The 21482-nt window shown below is 39.3% G+C and overlaps 1 protein-coding gene across 1 annotated transcript; it reads left to right on the forward strand.

The window, feature by feature from the left end:
• il17rel (interleukin 17 receptor E-like) lies at positions 1-14435 on the forward strand. The gene is made up of 18 exons (XM_044186396.1): positions 1-651; positions 2122-2149; positions 2923-3072; positions 4650-4756; positions 5308-5422; positions 5698-5742; positions 6017-6156; positions 6837-6908; positions 6999-7053; positions 7173-7336; positions 8053-8097; positions 10119-10176; positions 10387-10532; positions 11008-11067; positions 11166-11223; positions 11606-11737; positions 13146-13202; positions 13293-14435. Exons 1-18 carry the CDS (start codon positions 538-540, stop codon positions 13412-13414), a joined length of 1668 nt encoding a protein of 555 aa, XP_044042331.1. The 5' UTR covers positions 1-537; the 3' UTR covers positions 13415-14435.
• Positions 14436-21482: the final 7047 nt, after the last annotated feature.

Genomic DNA, 21482 nt, shown 5'->3' on the forward strand with positions numbered 1-21482 from the left:
TTTGGTGTGTGGGTGTGCAGGGATTCATTTCCACTTATGGTTGATTGCTATGAAATTTTCAGTGTGCCATGAGTGTCAGTTATAAAAATGAAATGAAGACAGTAAGAGGATGTGTAGTGTCTAGTTTGACTGTCACATTACAGTAAAACCTTATAGGAAATTTTGCTGAAGAGGAAAAGCCCTCATGTCTCTGTTTCCCCACACACAACCAGTGACAAATATACTCACACTCTCCTAGAGGCCCCGCCTCCACTGAGGAATATTTAAATCCACTCTTTTCAGCAGCTTGTGTTTCACTTTGTGTGCTTGGCTGTGCCCCAGCCCACTACACACTGGATATAAGCACATTCAGGACAAAATAACCAGGAGAGCCTCCTCATCCTCCAATTACTCGTCATACCAGGCCAGCCTCATCTGACCCTGCCACCCAAAGAAGAAGAAAAGGACTATAAAGAACAAGAAGTAAAAGTAACAGATCACTGGATCCAGAGAAGCAGAGCGGTAGAAGAAGTCTGTATCTAGTGCTGGCTAGTGAAAATGATCCTGTGGGTTGGTTTGCTGATGTCTCACTGTTGTTTGGGTCTGAATGGAGCTGCAGCAGGAAGCACTGGACTGGAGAGGATAGAAAAATGTGGCACCAGGTGTTCTCAGGTAAAACTGCATCCTCAGGAACATTCAAACCAAACTCTCAGATTATGTATGCCCTCACAGATTGTCACTGAGCTGCTAAATATAGTTGTGTTCTATTATTAACTGCTATTTCCTTACTGCTGCTAATACTACAGTACAACAGCAATGTTTGATTCAACTACTATAACTAATAATACTGCTGCTTAATGTATGGTTTCCTGAAGGTTAAAGAAATACACCCATGTCTATAAAATATTTCTGTGCTACTACTACTACCACCACCTTTACAGCTACAACAACTACTACTAACTCTTCTACACAGTTTCTGGTGTGGCTTTTGAGGGAAACCTTTTTTCATTTCCTAGAAGACTTCCTAGAAAGTTGATCAGTTTTATGAGGATGACAGTGCTCTTGCACACTGCTGTGAAACCATGGTATTTTTGAATCCCATACAGCTCACTTAATCAGTTACTCAAGCCAAAGCTGATTCAGCTGGGTGGAAAGTGTATAGGTAACTGGAGCGTGCTTACTTTTCTCTCAATGACCTAAACAAGCTTTACACTTTTAGCGGTATCTTTTACAAGTGCACAGTAAAGACACCATTCTTTGTCTTTTGCAAGTTTCTGCAGGGACTCAAAAACATAAATCAAGGTCTTGTTGTAGCAGCCAAGAACCCCAACATTTTTTTTTCCAGATATCTGTTAACATTTTGAAACTCAAATATGAACTGTGTTGACTTTCAAAACATCATTATTACCTATGAGATAATGTGAATTGCCTCTAATACTGTTGTGGGATACTAGATACTGTTTGGTCTTATAAGAAAATGATGGGTAGCAATGCCTCCTAAAGAAATATAAGTTTAAGCAAAAGAACAGCTGAGATTTTTTTTAACCATATTTAGAAAAAACACTTGACGCATTCAGTGATGAATGACATTCTCCAAGTCAGTCATCACTGGGTGCATGAATAGTGTGAATGTGAATATCTGGAATAGTTTTCACATGGCATATATCCTGGCCAGTGAATAAACAAGTCTGTGTTTTGCTAATTTTTAGACATGAGCCGAGGCAAATTGTACTTTGGTTACTAAATTATAACCTTGGTGATGCATGCTGTTGCATGTTTTGCATCACTAAGCGAAATGTTGTCATCAATTTAACTTCATTTAAATTTAGCACAGACTCTTGTTGCATCTGACCAAAAAGACAAGTGGAGTAACTGATTAATAAATAAGTTTACCCTTTGTATTTGGCTGCATGTTGGACCATATCGAACTGCAGCAAAAATACAAACCGCTTGGGTTTGAAGGAGCAATGAGGATATAAAAGGTCCTTATTGTCTGGGAGTTCCCTGTTCTGCACAGCTGCTACCTTTGTTCTCTTTGTTAAGAATTACTTTATTAATGGCACTCCTACTCAACAAGATTCACAGAAAAGAGTTACAGCCTTTTTCACTTGAGTGCCTCTTTTTTCCCCTCTCTCCTTGTAGGGCCTTCACTGCAAGAGCAAGCCAGATAGTGAGTATAGACACGAATGGTTGCTACATCACATCTGCACGCATGCATGCACACAGGACAGGATTCGGCACAATAACTCACCTAATACTGTGTTGCCAAGAGCCAACATTGTCTGCATTTTATATCTTTGTATTTAATGTTGCTAAAGAAACTGTATTCAGTGTTCAGAATTGCATTCAAGGCAGGGTTGAAAAAGTCTATAAAACCACATTAAGACCATCATGTGACACTAAAACCTCCTATTGAAACATAAATCATTTTAAATGCCCCATCTATCATAAGGTATGAGAAAGATTTAAATGCAATGAAAATAAATACCTGATATATCATTCTAACAGTGCATCAATGCATGCAAATGAAACCATTGAATTGAACTCATTGTGGTATTAAAACTGAGCAGAAAGCATCAAGAACATGTGTTTTTAAAGAACACAAAGTGCTAAAGAGGAATCACAGTGCTGTACATGACAAACAGTGATGGAGGAAATAGCTCTCAGATCTTTTCATGGAGGCACATTTGGACGGCACGTTTGACATGGCTGCCTCGTTCCACGGCAACACCCTATGTGATAACTTGCATTGCTCTTAAACACATGTCACTTTATTGGGAGTATGACAGCAACAACACCCCTGATGAAAATGTTGGCAATCCTTGGTATGACTTAAGTGATCTGTGGCCAGAAAACATAACAGCATCAATGTTTTTCTCTACAACTGTCACTATGTGCCCTGAAAGATATTGTGTTACATGTTTTTTTTCCTGTCCTGCGTAGATTTGTTTCCTCCTCCATGTCAGACCCCTGCTGAGGGTCTCAACACCTCCTCCGTATTCCACAACATCAGCCTCTCCACACTCATGAGGTGTGAGGGGAGGCAAAAGTGCACACTACACCTCAGAGTCAAAACCACGTTACAACTTACTGGTATGTAAATACACAATTTGCCAATTTGTAGTTCTTTTTTTGAACTTAGGTCATCCACAAGGTGGGAAACTCTAATAAACAGTTACCCCATTAGCTAGTAGTTTTTGGAATGCCACTCCCAAGTGACATTCACTGACCAATTGAGTTTATCAGGGAAAAGTAACCTAAATTATTGAAACTAGATTTTGGTAGATAGCTAGACAGTATATTACCTTAAATATGAACCACATCCTGCCAGATTCTTGAGATTTGTAAGTAATAAGTGTTTTAATTGGATATTTATGAAATAATGTTTTCAATACATCTAATTTAAGTTCATCTTGGTACTCAACAGAAGAACAGAGGTGGTAGTTCTGACTCTCGGGGATGTCAATCTTCAATCTATCAATTAGTTTAAAAATTTGATTAAAGTTACTATTAAAGAATTTAATAATGTGTGACTTTGGCGCCCCGAGTGGCAGTGTTGGGCAGTAATGCATTACCCAGTAACGTATTACAGTAATGTGACTACTTTTCTCAGTACAGAGTACTGAAAGGGATTACAATTACAAATTTGTTAATTACATTACAGTTATTAATCCAGGTAATGCTGCGTTACTTCAACATTTTTGAGGGTCAGCTCAGGAGTGGAGACACTGGTCCGGCTGGAGGTGTGGGGAGGCGGCGTTTAGAGCTTATTTCAGCCCGTTGTTTTGGTTTTTGGGCCTGCAATTTTGCTGGTTGGGTTTACTCCCACTGCTCTCATAGTGGTAAATATACGCTGTAAAATCACAATATCAGCTGAAATGATGGGGACCTTTGGATTATTATCTGTTCTTGAGATGATGTTGTGTACAGGGGCTCATTTTCAGTTGTTTCAATTGTTTCCACACTGTCTTTATTTTATATAGGATTACTGTATGTCCTCTGTAACTGACCTTTTAACCTAAGTTTAACTTTGTCTTAATGAGGAAGGAACTCTTTGGGTGTAGTCAAGCCAATGTGGCATTAGTCATAGAGATGGTTTTCACTGATGACACATTTAAAAGCGTTTGCAAATACGCAGATTAACAGTGAAGGAAGTCTCATTTATAAAAACCAACCACATTCCATGATCACACTTCTGCTTTTACATAATGTCAATTGACGTTTTCTGTTCCTGATTCTGCACACAGGCCACGTGATCTGATACAGTGTGGATCAAACCACACATGCATTCAGACATCAGAATCAGAAATACTTTATTGATCCCAGAGGGGAAACTCCTTTGTTACAGCAGCTCACTACACTATCACGTCAATGCACACTTGAGAATACAAGGAATAGATACACACACACACACACATCTCCATGTCAACAGCACGCTTTAATAACCTCTTTGGATTTCCTCGCTGTCACGGCTTGAGTGGGGAAATCCCTTTGATCCTGTATCAGCCAATAAAATGTGACGCACACTGGCAGTCCTGTATGACACCTAAACTAATATCGGCTCACACTGGAATTTAACGGTTAACTGGTTAACAATTACTATTAATGTTTGAAAACTGTGCTCTGTGTCCTTAAACCGGCTTCTGATTTTAATATATTTTTCTCCCCAGAGTCCATCCATGGTGTGTCCATCTGCACCGCCACCGCAGGGATGATGGCGAACTGCCGAATCTTGAGCTTCAAAAGAGCATCGAGAGAAAGAATGTCAGGACTGCAGGTACTGTAACAGCACCACTGGCATCATTGGACATTTTTTGGGGTATTTAGGTATAATTGAATACCAGAGTGTGATGCAAGAGTGACTTTTCTGTTCATCACATTATAAGCAAGCAAATGCATATAGTACATAGGAGTTCCTATTGCCAAAACAGTAGATTCATGAATGTAACATTTTTCTGTAACATCTGGAATATTTTGTTCATGTATCACTTATCAGTTAGGTGAAATTTTAAATAAGTTTGGTTCCATTTCACAAATTCATTTCCATTCACATGAAAGAAGATTATTCCAGATAAAGAAAGAAATATGTCAGATGACAGATCAGTCATGACTTTCCAGTTCAAATGGCAATTACTTTGATCTGTGGTGCATTTTTATATTTTATATTTAAGCTACGAATTCTCAAAACTCAGACAAGAACATTTGCTAATTTGACACCAAAAGTTTTCAAATCACTTCATACACTTTTTTTGTGCACCATGACATTACTGTAGGTTGATATTGGTCCAAACATGTACGTGTGTGTTTTTATTTGCCCTTTTCTTGAAGCTGGATGTTGAGAATGATTGCACTGACATCTCTCCGAGCCAACAAGTGCAAATAACAGTGAAAACTGTGCCAAGCTACTGTGGCATAACCTGGACAAGCACCTATGAAGCTCCAGGTAAAAACACCTGCATGTTTGCATAAGTATGCAAACACACACTCAGTGAATTGCATACAATAGTAAATAACTGAAGTCAATAAATGGTGTTGTGTAAGCTCCCAAGTATTTCCTTGATAGAAAGAGGTAACATTAGAAACACTTTGATTCCTAGTAATGTTAAGATGAAGGTAAATGATTGTATGTAAAAACTACACATGTAACACATGTTGTGTTGCTGTAATATTTTCCTCCATGGCTATTAGTAGTTTAAACCTTATTACTTTTCTCCACAGAATGCAGCAGTGAAGATTTGCGAAGACATGTCCCAGAATGCATCAGTGAGTATTAATATATTTTTTCTTAACCAAACTGGGGAATGCATCATTATGTCTAACATGCAGTACTATAAGCCAGTGGTCGCGCACCTTTTTGCCTTTTTAGCCTTTAAAACAAAGCCATATCTAGTTACGACCTCTTGTAGGTTGTATATGTCAGTTATCTCTCAGGTTGGAACCCACTCTCACAGGCTGTCTAATGTAGGCCCTCACATGTACCTATGACTGAGATGAAAATGTCACCCTAACATTGAACTCTTTTTGAACTCTCTTTCAGCTGGGAGGCTATCATATGATGTAATCCCCCAGCGGAAGGAGCTGAGAGTCAGTGTGTCAGACATGCTGGAAAATTACAACTACCACCTCCGTCTGTGCCGTAAGGATTTCATCTGCGTTGGCACAGGGGCCAATAAACTGGTCAGTCCCTCTATTTATTGGAAACTGAGAATCAGAATGACTTTTTGTGTTGCATAATATTGAATGACTGAGACTCTATTGCCCATCAATTGGAGCTGGGATTGGCTCCACTGCCCTGTAACCCTGCACAGGATAAATTGGTATAGATGACAGATGGATGATTGGATGAATGGATTGACTTTGTGCATACCAAAATACCTGTCTCTGATGTGGTAATACCATTATTTTCACTTACAATAGGCAGGTTTCTATGACAGTGAAGCATCCTATCTAAACATAAGCACTGTGACCATCCTTACAATTTATTTTTGGATGTCAGGGCGCCCTTTGTTACTGACTTACCGGTTCAGTCAGTAGGTAATCCACTTGTAAAGTTTAAATCTCCTCACTCAGTGCTTCACTTTCTTTAATTATCTGCAACTTTTAAGAGAGTGAAGGTGAATGCCACTAATGCAATGTTGTCATCTGATGCATAACTGATATTAAGAAGTATTGGTAAAAGAACAGTCTTAATAGGGATGCTCAGGTTGAAACCACTCTCACTCTCACAGCTCGCTTGTACAGTATGAGACTCTGCCAGTGAAAAAATGTGGCCAGTCAGTCATGTGATTCAGAAATCACCAAATCACACATGCCAAAGAAAGATGGATACATGTTATAAAGCTTTGTTTATCTTCCAGATAAAGAAGGAGGAACCTGTAAAGAGCACCACCCTCTCGTACTCCCGACCTTTGCCCTGCCTCTGCATCGAGGTAAAGTTTCTGCCAACACTCCGGGTTTTAAGCGCGTGTTTCTGTTAGTAATCAATTCCATGAAAGGGCTCATTAATAAATTCCTCACAGGGATGGTCAGCTGTGATGGATGCCCCCAGAGTCCAGGTCTGCCCTTTCAAAGACCGTGAGTCACTTGATTGCTTTTAGTCAGAATCAATTCCACAATAAACTGAGTGTGTGCTGTAGCACTTCAAATCTGATACCATGTAATTTAAACAAGTTTGTGACTTCACCTGCCTGCAGGTCTAGAGGAGCTGTGGTTTGGAATTAACTTTGACCCACTGGAGGGGACGCTTTCATGGGAACCCGTCTGTCCAGTTACTGCTGTGGTTGTGTTGTGTCAGAAAAGAGAGGATGGCGTCTGTGTGGATCTGCCTCATGCCTCCCAGAATGTTAGCAGAGAAAAGGTACAAGTCTGTGACATGTTGAAACAGTAGTTGTGTTTATGTTGCTTAAGTTGTGTTATGGTCACAAATCACTTGAAGTTGGTGTACATGTGAGTCAGCAACGCATAAGATTATACGCACACTAGGCATGCCAGAAATGCCACACAGATAATAAACTGATGTGAGGCGTTGGTTCATAAACCAGATTGTCTGGTCATGTGTCATAGATTAGTCACTGGCCCTAAATATAATCCTTTGTGACACTTAGAAACAAGATGTCAGGATGCTGTTTAAGGAAAATGTCTCATGACTAACTGCTACAATAAGCACAGTATTTGTGAGTATCATCTTGCACGGATGATATAAAATGAAAGTGTTGATGAGTTCGTTCTAACTAGTTTGTTGTATGAGTTCGTTCTAACCTCTTGCTGGGAACCTTTAGACGAAATTGGGATTGTATTTTGGATTTCGGCATTGGATCGGGGCCATTGCACTCGAGAAGGGAATTCTCTGTCAGTATAAAAATAGCCAGTGACGCATCTGAAAGCTGAATCTAGCTGACCTAAAAAAAAACAGTCTGAACCCAAACAAATCTCGAGTAGTGTAGCGTTCAGTCAGTCTAATCTAAACTATCCACGTTAGTAGTTTAGTAGTAGTAGCGACACTGTGTATGTGTCTGTGTATGAAGATTGTTATTTCATCAGTGACTAACTATTTCATTAATCTTTACATTTCAGATAAGATTTACTAAAGTGGATCCACACCCTCAACTGTGCATGAAGGTAATGATCACTTTACCCCCCTTGGCTCTTCAGGAGGTTCACTGTAGAGAAACAATAGAGCTGACATAAATCATGGGAAGTGCATCTATGTTCCCAGGGTTCTATGTTCCCTAGATCAATATCCTCTTAATATGACATTAAGGAGACCTTTCAAAGGGTTTTTGTTCTCAGCAGTGTTTTTCCTTTGGTCAAATGTTCAATGTATGGTTCCCTGGTTCAATATGTTGATATCACCCACCTGTAACTCATAGCCTGCTGATGTTATACTCCTTGAAACCTAGGCCCCCAAATTTGCAAGCAAGACAGTGTTCTTGACTTTAGACATTGATATCTTCACAGTAGCTGAACAGATTTTTACCATATGCATTTGAAACAGCCATCTCCCTTTGTTCTTTTGCAATTGAACTGCAAAGATAGAATTTACCAATCTCTTACAATGTTAGTTTATATCAAGAGACAAACATGCTCATAGGACCCTGGGAACATAGGGATGTTCCCAAATCATGTTACTGTTGGTACCACTTTTTTAGTCATGGACACTACTCCTTATTTATACTGTATGATTTATGAATCACACTAAATATTTTCTCCTCATTCTGTACTCTTTGACTCTGCTGTACTCATGTCTGATTACAGTTAAGATGCCCTTTCAACCAGCTGTGGCAATTGTTCAACTGTTGTTTTTATTAAGGCTAGCATAGTAGAACTCAGTATCAGTTCAAATAATTTAACTCTGTGTTTAAGGAATCGCTTAACATGTAATACACCTATTAAGAATTAGACGAGAAGACTGATAACACTCATGTTTGTATGTTAAATAAGCTACAGCCAGCAACTAGCAGTTAGCTTAGCTCTGCACTAATACTCGAAACAGGGGGAAAAGGCTAGCCTGTGTCTAAAGGTGACCTAATCCACCTACCAGCACTTCTAAAGCTCACTAACTAACATGTCATATCTTGCTTATTTAAATCAAACAGAAACCAAAGTGTAAAAACAGCATGTTTTACGCGGTTTTCTTTGCCAGATACAGTAACCTCCTCGAGTCTCTGCTGGTTAGAAGTTTTAGAGGTGCTCGTAGGTGGATTTGGTTGCCTTTGGACAGAGTCAGGCTAGCTGTTTCCCCCAGTTTCCAGTCTTTGTTCTAAGCTAAGCTAAGACAACCATCTGGACAACCGTCTGTTGGACAAATAGGAATCTACCGCCGGCATCCAGTTAGCTTAGGTTACCGGTTAGCTGGTAATCTAAACTAAGCCAGACAGACATGAGAGTGATATCGGGCTTTTCATCTAACTCGGCAACAAAGTACTTTGTCAGATACTTTAATAAATTTCATCCAGTCCTAATTTTAATGCTTGGTTCCTTGGTTCCACAGGAATGCATGATAATGGCAGAAAAACCTTTTCCTTGGAAATAAATGTAATTATGTGCTAATTTTTGGTGGTATGGAGTGACAGAGTTCCATCCCACAGTGTATTATCACGCTTTTACCTTGGTAACTACAATAAAATAAGGGGGAAGCTGTGTTCAAACCAAGCATCCGTTCCAGCTAATGCCAGCAGTGAGACTTAACTGGTAGCCTAACCACAAAGCAGAAGTACTGTTGCTATTGTTATTTGCAGTTTTTTTTAATACTTTTTTTGTGTACAGACTTACAGTGAGTGACTTAGACACACACACACACTTACATTAATTTAAAAAAAAAAAGCAGTGTTTATATAGTTCTTACCTGTATTTGTATTTTTTATCTGCAAGTCTATTTTATTTCAGTATTTTATTTACTTATCTGTAGGCTATATATATATTTATTTATTTATACAAGTCTGTTTCCCATGCTCCTTTGAACTGAATTGAATTCAGCTGTTTGCTGGAACTCTTTTCTGTGGGTATGGTATAATGTGTTTAATAGGCTCTCTGATTCTCACATTTAGATTTCTTTCTTAGAACTAAGGGTTATGTTTATGAGCTTTATATAACTGTTAGACAAGGAGTGCTGCAAAATGTAATTATACTATCTTCTTCAGTTCACTGCAGACTCTCAGTCCTGGACCAGGTGCCCCTTTGCTGAGGCAAGATTCCAAGGTACCACTTTTTATCACATTAGCATGCCAATCATACCACAAGTATCGTCTGATTATAGGGCTGCAACATCAGTCTATGGCAATAAATCTACCTGACGGTCATTTCAGAGCCACATTTTGGTTAGAGAGATTATGAAGATCATGACAGACATTATGTAATGTGGTGTTGTAGAATTAGTCATTATAATGATAGCTGTGCAATAATTTCCAGCGTGGGAGGTGGTTGTGATGAGAAGACAAGGTCATGAAGACGTGAAGATGTCGTCACAGATCACTGCAACGTTTTCTGTGGGGCTGTGTGTGAAGTCTGAAGGGTCTACTGTGTGCCAGGTCACCAAAACACACACCATGCATGTGGTAGGTATCGCACACTTGATTTGAATTTGGGGAAGTGCCTGCATTTTCATACAAATCTTTCACTGACCCCTTGTGCCCTGTATGGAAGCATCTGCATTTGTTATATGAAGGAGCTGTCACAACATGCTTGCAACGATTGCGTGGCAGCTTCTTGTGTATCTGATTACTGTTACATATTTCCTTTCCTCTAAGGTGTTATAGCTTCAAACCATTATTTGTAATTAACAAAGAAATTAAAAGTAATTACACAGTAATCACAGGGTACCAACCAATATATCAAACACATAAAATGTGCAACAACATATTTACTGGTGTTGTTGCAGGAATCCCTGCATTTATGTGTAATTACTACTAGCTGCATGACAGATAGCAGATAAAGGAGACAATAAAAGCAAAACTGAAACCATGTCAGCTTCCATAACACCTGCACAGTTAAACTTCTAAGAAATGTTTGTTTCTTTTGTCTTTTTCTCAGGAGAAACACACAGCTGTTGGCTTAGATCTGGCAGGGAAACTATGCGACTCTTGTCTCCAGGTATGATTGTGTAGTCCATAGATCCTTTGAGGTAAACTGCATGTCCCTTCACATTTAAACAGACAGTGACTTTAAATATACATTTTGTATTTGCATAGGTCAAGAGGCTCGATGTGAAGTTTGCTGCCACAATCATTCACTGTCTTGACCCGTGCAGTAAGTATGTTTTTTTGACCACTACTCATCACAAACTAGAGATGAATTCATCCGTGTCTTCTCTTCTCTCCTTTTTTGGTCCCATCCTGTATGGTCTAATCTGGATCTCTCCCATCTCTTTTCCTTTGTTTCTCTTTAAATATTCACAACCCGAGGCACCACATCAGTTTTTTAAATGTGGTTTGAAGCAGTAATAGCATATATTTACTGTAGGACAATAGGACAATCATAAATGTGTGAGTGGTTTCTGAAGAAAGAAGAACACCATCTTTGATTTACTGTTTTCATTTCAGCTCCAGTTTTATATATATATATATATATATATATATATATATATATATATATATATATATATTCTATACACTGTAACTTGTCTTCACAGATCAATCATCGCCCCTCAGACCTGTCATCTCCAGTCGAGCCTCTTGGGACTTGACCTTGGTCGTTGTACCAGCTGGTGTTTGCCTCTCTGGCATCATAATTGTTATGCTGTTGCTACACATACTGTTAACCGGTAGGTAGAAATTAACACTATCAAGCTCAGGCCTGCAATGTTGCAAGACAACACAACACACAATTATTTAAGCACTTGTACCAAAATTGATTTTGGCCCAGTTCCAGTGTGCACCCTTCAAACTCACAGACCTTACTGCATACATTGCATGCATTGCACACGCTTGGTTAAGGCTTCAATGCTGCAGACTTTGCTTGCTGGTTCATGCATTTATCTCCTCCAGGCTAGACTACTGTAATGCCCTTCTTGCTGGTCTCCCCATTAAGACTGTGAAACGGCTCCAGCTCATTCAAAATGCTGCAGCCAGAGTACTCACTGGAACAACAAAAACTGAATGTATTACTCCTGTAATTAGATCACTTCACTGGCTTCTGATAAAATACAGAATTGATTTCAAAATATTGCTCACTATTTACAAATCACTTAATGGTCTAGCGCCTAAATACATCTCTGATCTGCTCACTGCTTACAAACCCTCCAGAACCCTCAGATCATCAGACACTGGTCTCCTAACTGTACCCATGATCAGTAGTAAATCTGGTGAAGGTGCATTCAGTTATTACGGGCCCAGTCTCTGGAACAAACTGACTGATGACATAAGATGTACCACAACTGTGACATCTTTTAAAAGCAAACTTAAGACCTACCTGTTCTCTCAGGCCTATGACTAGCTAGAGCTTCCGTCCGTCTGTCTGTCCCTCTCTCTCTCTCTCTCTCTCTCTCTCTCTCTCTCTCTCTCTCTCTCTCTATGTGGATGGGTGTGTTTATGTTGGTGGGCGGGCAGGGGATGGATTTATGGATGTAATATGTATTTCAGTATGTAATCATGTCTTATTTTATTTTGTTCACATTTGTTGTATGTGAAGCACATTGAGCTTACATTGTATGAAATGTGCTATATAAATAAATTTGACTTGCCTTGAGGGAACTAACCACAAATAATAGTGTTCTGACATAAAAAACAGTTGTTATCTATGTTTGTTTTCCATCTCCTTGATAGCCGATTGAACTTGTAGTAACAATTTCTCATATAATTGTGGTTGTTATCAGGTACAAAACACACCATGTCAAAAAATAATTACACACTTGCCTGCTGCACATGTAATGCTTGCTGTACTTTCTGTGGCCTTCTCTGAACTTGCGGTACTGTTTCTTAGGAAAAGATTTGTGTTTGCAATGTGTACAACATTAGTTGTTAGATTGATTGATGCATTTTTCAATGGACTGGATGTGGGCTTTAAGCAAGACTCCCTCTGTGAATGGATGGTTTACAGTAACCTAAACTGCAAGTACCATGGATGTATTGGGTAGTGCAAAATGCACAACTCATTTCAATGAAAACCAGCCATTGAATTTGTCATTATATTGGTCTAGTTCCTCATCTGATTCCCCTTGTATTCCATTTTAGTGTATCAGAGGAAGAAACAAAAACAAAATGGAGGCTGTACCTCTAAAAAGCAAACAGGTAAGATTATCACAATCTTTTTTTCTTTTGTGGACTACAAAGCATATGCACTTTCAAATACCTAAAACCTGAACTCCTTTGTTTTGACAGATCGTGCTTTTGACTGTGTGGTCCCTGCATTGCAAATTCAACCTGTTCTCCATGGAGGGGTCCTCATACCTGATTCGCCGCAGTGTGGGAACACTGAGAAGGCTAACTTAATCTCTGACTGACCAAAGAATGGCATTACAAGCATTACTTGTAACGTGCATTATAAAACTGTAAAGATGTTACACAAACCAAAATAAGTTCTCTGTTGAATGCAGTGTACAATGTTGGGACAGGTATTTCAAATGTTATGTATGTTATTGTAAATGTGCTGGTTAGTATGCTTGTTATAGTTATTTGCTGCTGTTTATGTATTCTGTGTGGCTTTGTTTGTTTGGGTGAAAGTGTATTTCATCATTTATAAGTTAAAATATTCTAAACAGCCAGTTCCCATCCCAATTAGATTTATATTTTCAATAAAAAAATGCAAAATATGAAAGAAAACCTGCAGATTTTCTTGAACAACTTCTGTTTTTGAACATTATGTTTTTTCAAAATGAATTTAACTTTAGGAAAGTAATGATTCGCTTATTTTTAGTTCAGTATTGTCCATAATTTGAAATGTAATGAAGTCTAAACCTTTTCTTATGTAAGTTTCCTTGTATTAGAAGCAAACGGTAGTCACAGCCTTAAATGTGCCACATCACTCACAACATTATATAATACGATAATTGGAAATGTCAAAATATGACAGAGATGATATATCAAACAGGAGCAGTGAGTTGAATCACCTCTGACAATAAGAGCTTCACCAAACTGGTGTATTTACCACTGTTGTGGGTTCTGTATTGCAAGATGTTTGTGTTATTTTGTCCAGAATGTAGAGGTCTGGTATTTAAACTTAACCGTTTCTAAGAGATTCATTTTCAGTGGAGCTCCCACACTAGTTTGCACACTTGTTCAGACAAGCCAGCACTGCTGTTTGCTGTGTTTCTTTGCAAGTGACACCTCACTTCCTTTATCCTTTGCATATTTTGCTTCTCTTTCTTACATTCACATACACATCTGCTGGTATGGAGTATGTTAGCCCCCATGTACCATTGTTACCAGAATGAAAACATTTTTAATTACTGAAAGCTCATAAAACATCACAAGTGACGATGAGCACATTATATGGACATGTGAATTAAACTATAGTAACAAGAATTATTAAAGCTGCTGTCATCAATATTTTTCCCCTGGAAAAAAAAACACTGGATCAAATTACTATGTAATGTGAAAGCTGTCACTCGTATTGATGATGTAATTATACGCCCAGTTCTGCAGTTTCTCTCAGCTCTAGAGTTTTTTTTAATCTTCTTTCAGCTCATTGTTTTGGTTTTACAATCTGCAATTTTACTAATTTGGTTCACGCTCACTGCTTTCATTAACCTCATTTCCAGCAGCAGCTGCTGTCAGCCAAAACGTTGTAATAAACCAACTAGATGCAATCTGCCCAGCACCTAAATGAGCTAAATGGTAATGTCAACAATGTCAACAATGCTAACATTCCAACGTTTAGTGGGTAATGAAGATGTACATCATCGTAGTTTAGCATGCTAACATTTTAAGCTTTGACCTGCTGGAGGCACTATAAAAAGTTAATGGATCACCAAAGATCACCACTTTGCACACACATATACTTGGCTCCAGTAGCACCAAATATTAGGAGTACTGATCAGACACCATTTTTTCTAATGTCCTGGTCCATTTATTCCTATGGATTCCAGTCCACTGTTTTAGCTTATAGAGGCTGGATGCAAGGATAGACTCCTGATTTGCCATGGTAGTCTGGAAAGCAGCCAAACATCCTGGTCGCCTGGAATGAAGGAAAGCGTTAGCTCCAGATAAAGGCCCTTACATCTCTCCCTTCCTTCCACAAATTCTTCCCCTACCACTTTACTGTGCCAGCCACATCATTCTCTGCACGGGAATGATTTCCGCTTGATATACATAAGCAAATGATGTTGCTCCAAACAGGACACTGTACCAGTAAGAGAACAGAGGCCTCTATGTGCAGATAATTATGCAGAAGGCCTGCAGACATGCACAAGTACACAATCCACCCTGTGACCAGGATTTCACACATGAGGAACTTGTTACTGTAAAACTCTAAATGGGAAGGTCTTCTGGTCTTGGTGTGCTGGAACACATTTCCTTGTTAGATTGGTTTTGAATGTGCAGTAAGCAAGCATGTAAACATGGTGAGTCAAATATAAAAAAAGAGAAGAAAATAATGGCCTCTTTAAAATTGCACTCACCTCACAGGAAGTACAGAAGCAGTGTCTATGTTTGTCATTTACCACAGTCATGCTTTGTCATGTTTTATATGACAAAGCTCATCTGTCCTTTTCCCAAAACCTGCATATACAGGGATACTTCCTCTTAGTAGAAAGGAATCTTCTTGCATGAATCATAAAACATGTCCACAAATATGAGTGACCTTTAACTGGTATCATATCAGTGTGTCATTATTGATCATACCCTAGTCACATTAAGGAAATACTTCAATTTGATGGTCATCTGATTATTGTAATGTATCGGTCTAAATCATGGTGACAATGCAAAAAATCCACAGCAGGTATTGGGTGGTGCTTTAACCCAGAAAGGATCCTGGATCTGAAACACATGTTGGCATGATGATTACTGCTTACTTGCTTAAAGCGTGAGTCCACACAATATTCCCACTTACCACGTGTGATATGACATGCATGCAGTCATTAGTCCATCTTCCCCAAACACACCCCTTTACCCCCCTCAGAAAAGTTTGAGTAGATACCAAAGAGAAGGTCTTTAAATTGTTTCACATTTATTTATTCAATTATCAATGGACAGTTATATATCTTCTAATATATCTTCTCTACATTTTATTTCCTTTGATGAAGCTCTAAATGCTGTCCACTCCACATTGCAAGGAATAAACTGGTGGAGAAACACTGACTCCTTGATTTTTTTTTATTGTGGAAACATTTAAATGTATTGAGTATATAAAAATATTATAAAAAAATCTTGTGGATGATGTGAATGAAGCAATCCTACTTTTAAGCAGTCCTACGTTGTTTGGACTTTGTAACTGTCCTCCTATTTACAGACTGTAAAAACTATCTGCATGGCTGGAATACCACTGGGAGGTGAAGGGGGCAGCTCGCATAAAGAAGAAGTTGAAAGAAAGACAGAAAGAAAGAAAGAAACCAATACAAGAATGAAAGAAATCAATGCAATAAAGAAAGACACACCTAAACTGAACAGTAAACAACAAATGTAGGCAAAGAGAAAAATGATGCAAGGACACAACGAATAAAAGAATAATATGGGAAAAACACATTCCAATAAAATGGCAAAAGGCACATGATTGTATGTTTGCAGTCTAACTAACGGACCAGTGTGTCGTTCTACCCTGATGGTACCCCACCTGTATGAGACTGATAAAAACAGAACAATCATCTTTCTGTGTCAGTTTATCAGGAAAGAACACTGTGGAATTTTGTTTCAGCTTCAGCTTCAGTCCTGTCTTTCAAACAGTGATCTCACTGAAGTTTTAACAAGATCTGATCATGAACACAACATCACTCTCTCAGTCAAAGGAAGGGTGCATGCTGATACCTGCTGGCAAGAGGTGACATCACTGGCTTATTACACTGTAAAAAATAACATCACAAACCAGTCTCACAAAAACAGAAAATATCACTGTGCAGGCAGTCATACTTTGTGTACAAGATCATGTTTGTATTTATATGTAAGGAAAATGTCCCTATTTGATCCATTTTGAAAAAGAGAACCAATATTATTAACAGTACAAAATGACAAGCACATTTTGTGGACAAGTAGCATGTTTGACAAAATGATCAAACCTTTACAGAATAAAAGTTTTGCAATATTTTTAAGTATTTAAAATTAAACTTTACTTGATGATTTACCCTAAAGAGTAATAATAAATGGTGAAAAGGCAGTCATTATATGATGTACTCTAAATACATGGTGAACAGTGCCATCTTCAGGTCAGAAGAAAGATTTTGTTTATGACTGTAAATGTAGCATTTACCTTAGCAAATTCTGTTTTTATTTGAAGTTAGGCCAGAGGCCAGGATCATCATCAACTATAGAACGGCTACCCTAATATTATTTGCCATATTATTAAGTTAATTACTTGACAAACAATAGACCACCAACTGCAGAGTACATAGATAGGACAGCCTGAATGCTCCCTTTGGTGTGACATTTGTAAGATATAACTTTCATATTAATTCATGGCAATGATTGCACTTTATTTCTATTTATTATGATGATAAAAATAGCAAGATGTAAAAAAACTTTTCGATCATGTTTCTGGCTATATAATACAGTAACTGCTTCCAGTTGAAGAATATGACATTTTTTTTAAAGCAGAGACTACGGGTGTGTCTCAAACGTATCCATTGTTCATTAGTGACTGTCCCAAAGCAAAAAATTTTGCAGTGCACCGGAAGCTCAACCCTTGACAATTCCTAGATGCTGGAGGAAATGTTATCACACTTCTGCTTGGTGGCATTCACCCAGAAATCCAGAGTAGCACAGACATGTAAGACTTTTTATTGTTGCAGAAAAACATGTTGAAATTTTTCAACCACATCATTTTCACCATCCTACAGGGCCATCAGTCCTTACATGTTGTTCTACAATGGCCACAAGATGGCGGTGTTCACCAAGATTTTACTGGAATGGAAACGGCAACACACAAGATGTGGATGGTTTCTGTTCATGGTGCAAATCCGTGAAAAATAAACAGTCATACTAAAGATGAGAAAATTTGTTTGACAGTTGAATGAAAGGAGCAAACACAACAACCACTATAAAGTATTATCTGACAGGTGGCGGAGAGGCTCTAAATGTCAGCAACTAACTTAAGTAGAGCTGCTGCTGATTAAATATATGCCAAAAGTGCACCTGAGCGAGGCATTAAACCTTAAAGGAAACCTCAGAACAATAAAGAGCCTTAGAGATAGCCAAACAATGATGCTGGCGATAAGATCTGTGACATATCGTCATCTGTGCTGTTTTTTTTGGTGATGAAGTTCTGTAGTTAACCTTTATTTGATGTAAACACCTTCCTTTATCCTCCTTGGTCTGGTTTTACCTTAATTAGTGGTTTCCTACATTTCCCAGAATGCATTGCATGGATAACCTCTATGGAATTTAGTGCATTCAGCTCTAGGTTTTACATCTACTGTATATGGATAGAAAATTTGGAATACTGACTCTAACAGAATGCAGAGAAAAGTGAGAATACTCTTATTAAGAATTAAGTGAGAATTGCACCCTTATATTCAAAATGCATTATATCTTGAAGCAGCATTGCATTTACGTCCATATTTGTATTTCTCAGAGTAATAGTCCCACAAAGAACTCTGAGTCTGAGTCTGAGAGAGTGAATGTTTATCTTTGATGTTTTAGATTGTTGATACATTCCCTAAAATTAAACTCTATTGTAGCTTTGCTGGAATTATCTGAACATGATGTAATGCTGTCTAAGCATGGCCAGTTATCCACAGGGATAAAAATGCCAGGTGCAGTGCCAGCAGCTGTCTTTGGTGGACTTTTCCTTCAAAACAATTAGAAATGCAGTAAGAACAAATAAAAATAGAAGCATTTTTCAGACTAGCATTAGCACATAGGATGATGCTTAAGGCCTTCAGGTAAAACACTACCATGCTTCTGTCTTTATCTCTATTTCTGTCTATCTGTCTGTCCATCTCTGTCTCTAAGCCCATGCAGTGAAAGAATGACAAACAGGGAGGCCAGAGACAACAGACAGGGATGAGCTAATCCTTGTTGTGTATAATTCCAGACATTCCGATGGGGTGTTGTTCCCAGGCGGGCTAATCAGCAGCGCTCGCGCCAGGGCTTTGCGCTAAACAAACAAACACGGGCCGCTTTCAGAGCCGCAGTGAGTGGAAAACTGATGTCAAACAGGCAAGTATTCACACACAAAGGCACTCACACCCTCAGGTATGCATAGAAAGACACATATCCGTGAACACATATGTACACACAAGAGGAGAGCTGGGTAACTGGGACAAAGGTGAAAGGTTCAAGGGTGGAAAAAAAGAGAATGGATGGGGGGATGGGATGAAGATCTGGTTTTAGCAGGAGATTCCATATTGATGAGGGAAAATTGCCCTCACTTTGCCATTTAAAATACATGAAAAGTGTGTCTTCAAACCAATACATACTGTTTATTCATAAACATTTACTTCTTATAGGGATTTTTGAACTGGCCAAAGCAAACCGTACTACCTGGTAAACCTGTTCTTCCATCTGCAATTGCATTTTCAAATTACGCATGAATTGTGAGTTTTTAGGTCTTGCAGGGTCCAGGCCTGGACTTTTGGGAGCTACCGTGTTTATAGGCCATTAGGTGAGGAATACAGGAGGATGGGAAACCAAATAGCTAAACAGAGGAGCAAGAGGGTAAGAAGTACTGTGGGTCGAAGAGGTGACAGACGACAAGGTAAAGAACCTCCTGTAGATGAAATGATGAAAGACAGGGATTGTCAGACTGAGAGGACGAGGAGACAGGGAGCCAGGAGAGAAGACGACAAGCTTGTCAAAGGAGGAGAGACAGGAAGGCTCTCGAAGAAAACTACAGTACTTGTCGGTAGGTCCTGTTGACAAGGATAGGAAAAGCTCTCTCGCACACAGAGGCCTCTTTGTTTCTTTGTGAGTCATTCTAGAAAGGCCACAGCTGTAAACAGTCGAGATCAGTCCATTAGGCCCCGAGGTGCCGGAGCTCCAGTGTTGACTGTGAATCCGGAAAGAAACGGCAAGCTTGAGTCATCAATAAACATAATAGTCAGATGAGTGTGTAAGTGTGTGTAAGTGTGTGTGAGTGTTGGAGGGGGGGTAATAGGAGGCAGAGAGAGGAGGAGTGCAGGGTTTAGGGGGATAATGGCGCAGAGTAGCACGGGGCAATGATCTCATGCCTCTCCCAGCTGGCAAACAAGGCCTTTTCCATGGGCTCTTATCTCTCTGTCACCCCTCTGCTGTCTCTCCAAATCCCTCCCTTTCTCTCTCACACTGGCAACTCTTTCTCATCCTCGCTCTCCCTCCCTTTCTCTCTCTCACTCCACTCAGTGTTTATACTGGAGGGAAATATTTTGTGGCGGTGGTGGTGGCAATTATTTCCATCCCTTGACTCAATTCAATGCTTCAATTCAAAGTGAGTGAATATCTATGCCTTTCTCCAACACACACATATATACCACGTACGTAATAAAAACTAACCTTTAGATTTACTTCTTGCCTTTTAATTAGCAGTCACCTTGCTCATTTTCGTCAGGATTTGGGTCAGATCCTCAGGGATCGCACCATAAATGCCAGGTCACTGGTAGCGCAGCAGTAAAAGGCTGTGAATAGCTCAAAGAAGCCCTGGGCTAGTGACCTCAGGGGAGTCACTGCCCTTTGTCAGCTTTGATGACTTCTGACCTGTCGTGACCCCGGCACACGCCAGGCCTACTCCCGCCTCCTGCCCCTTCTGTCGGTTTGGTTTGTATGTTAAAGCCATGTGAGTACACAGCAACAATCAGACCTTATGAACCTCTGACAAACACACATACACACACACACACGCACACACACAGAGTCCATCTGTTGGAAGGCAACCTGTGACCCTGGACATTTCAGTAGTTGAGGTCAAGCCATGTGCCGATTGGCCAGCTGTGGAGGTTCCACACTCCTATTTATGTGTGTGTGTGTGTGTGTGTGTGTGTGTGTGTGTGTGTGTGTGTGAGAGAGAGAGAGAGAGACACAGGCAGGTGGGCAGGAGTACCAGTACAGCCGTATATAAAGACAACAAAACAATGGCAAAGGCAACAGTGGGACACAATGAGCTCACTCAGCACAAACATTATTGCAGAAAGAGAGGGCAAACTGCAGGGTCAAAATATACCTGACTCCAAATTTTACTTACCAATGCCCAGAAATCTTTTTCTTGTTTAGCAGTCATGACAAATATCTTAAAGGAATAGTTTTTTTCAGTTTAGGAAATACACTAAACATTCACTTTCTTACCAAGAGTTCGATAACAAGATTGATACCACTCTCATGTCTGTCCGTTAAATATGAAGCTACATCTAGCAGTTGATAAGCTTAGCTTAGCACATAGACTGGAGGCAGGGGAAACAGCCTGGCTCCATGAAGGTAACACAATCTGTCAGGCAACCAGAGGCGACTCCAGCA

Source organism: Siniperca chuatsi, linkage group LG23 (genome assembly GCF_020085105.1).
Source record: "Siniperca chuatsi isolate FFG_IHB_CAS linkage group LG23, ASM2008510v1, whole genome shotgun sequence".
Taxonomy (NCBI): domain Eukaryota; kingdom Metazoa; phylum Chordata; class Actinopteri; order Centrarchiformes; family Sinipercidae; genus Siniperca; species Siniperca chuatsi.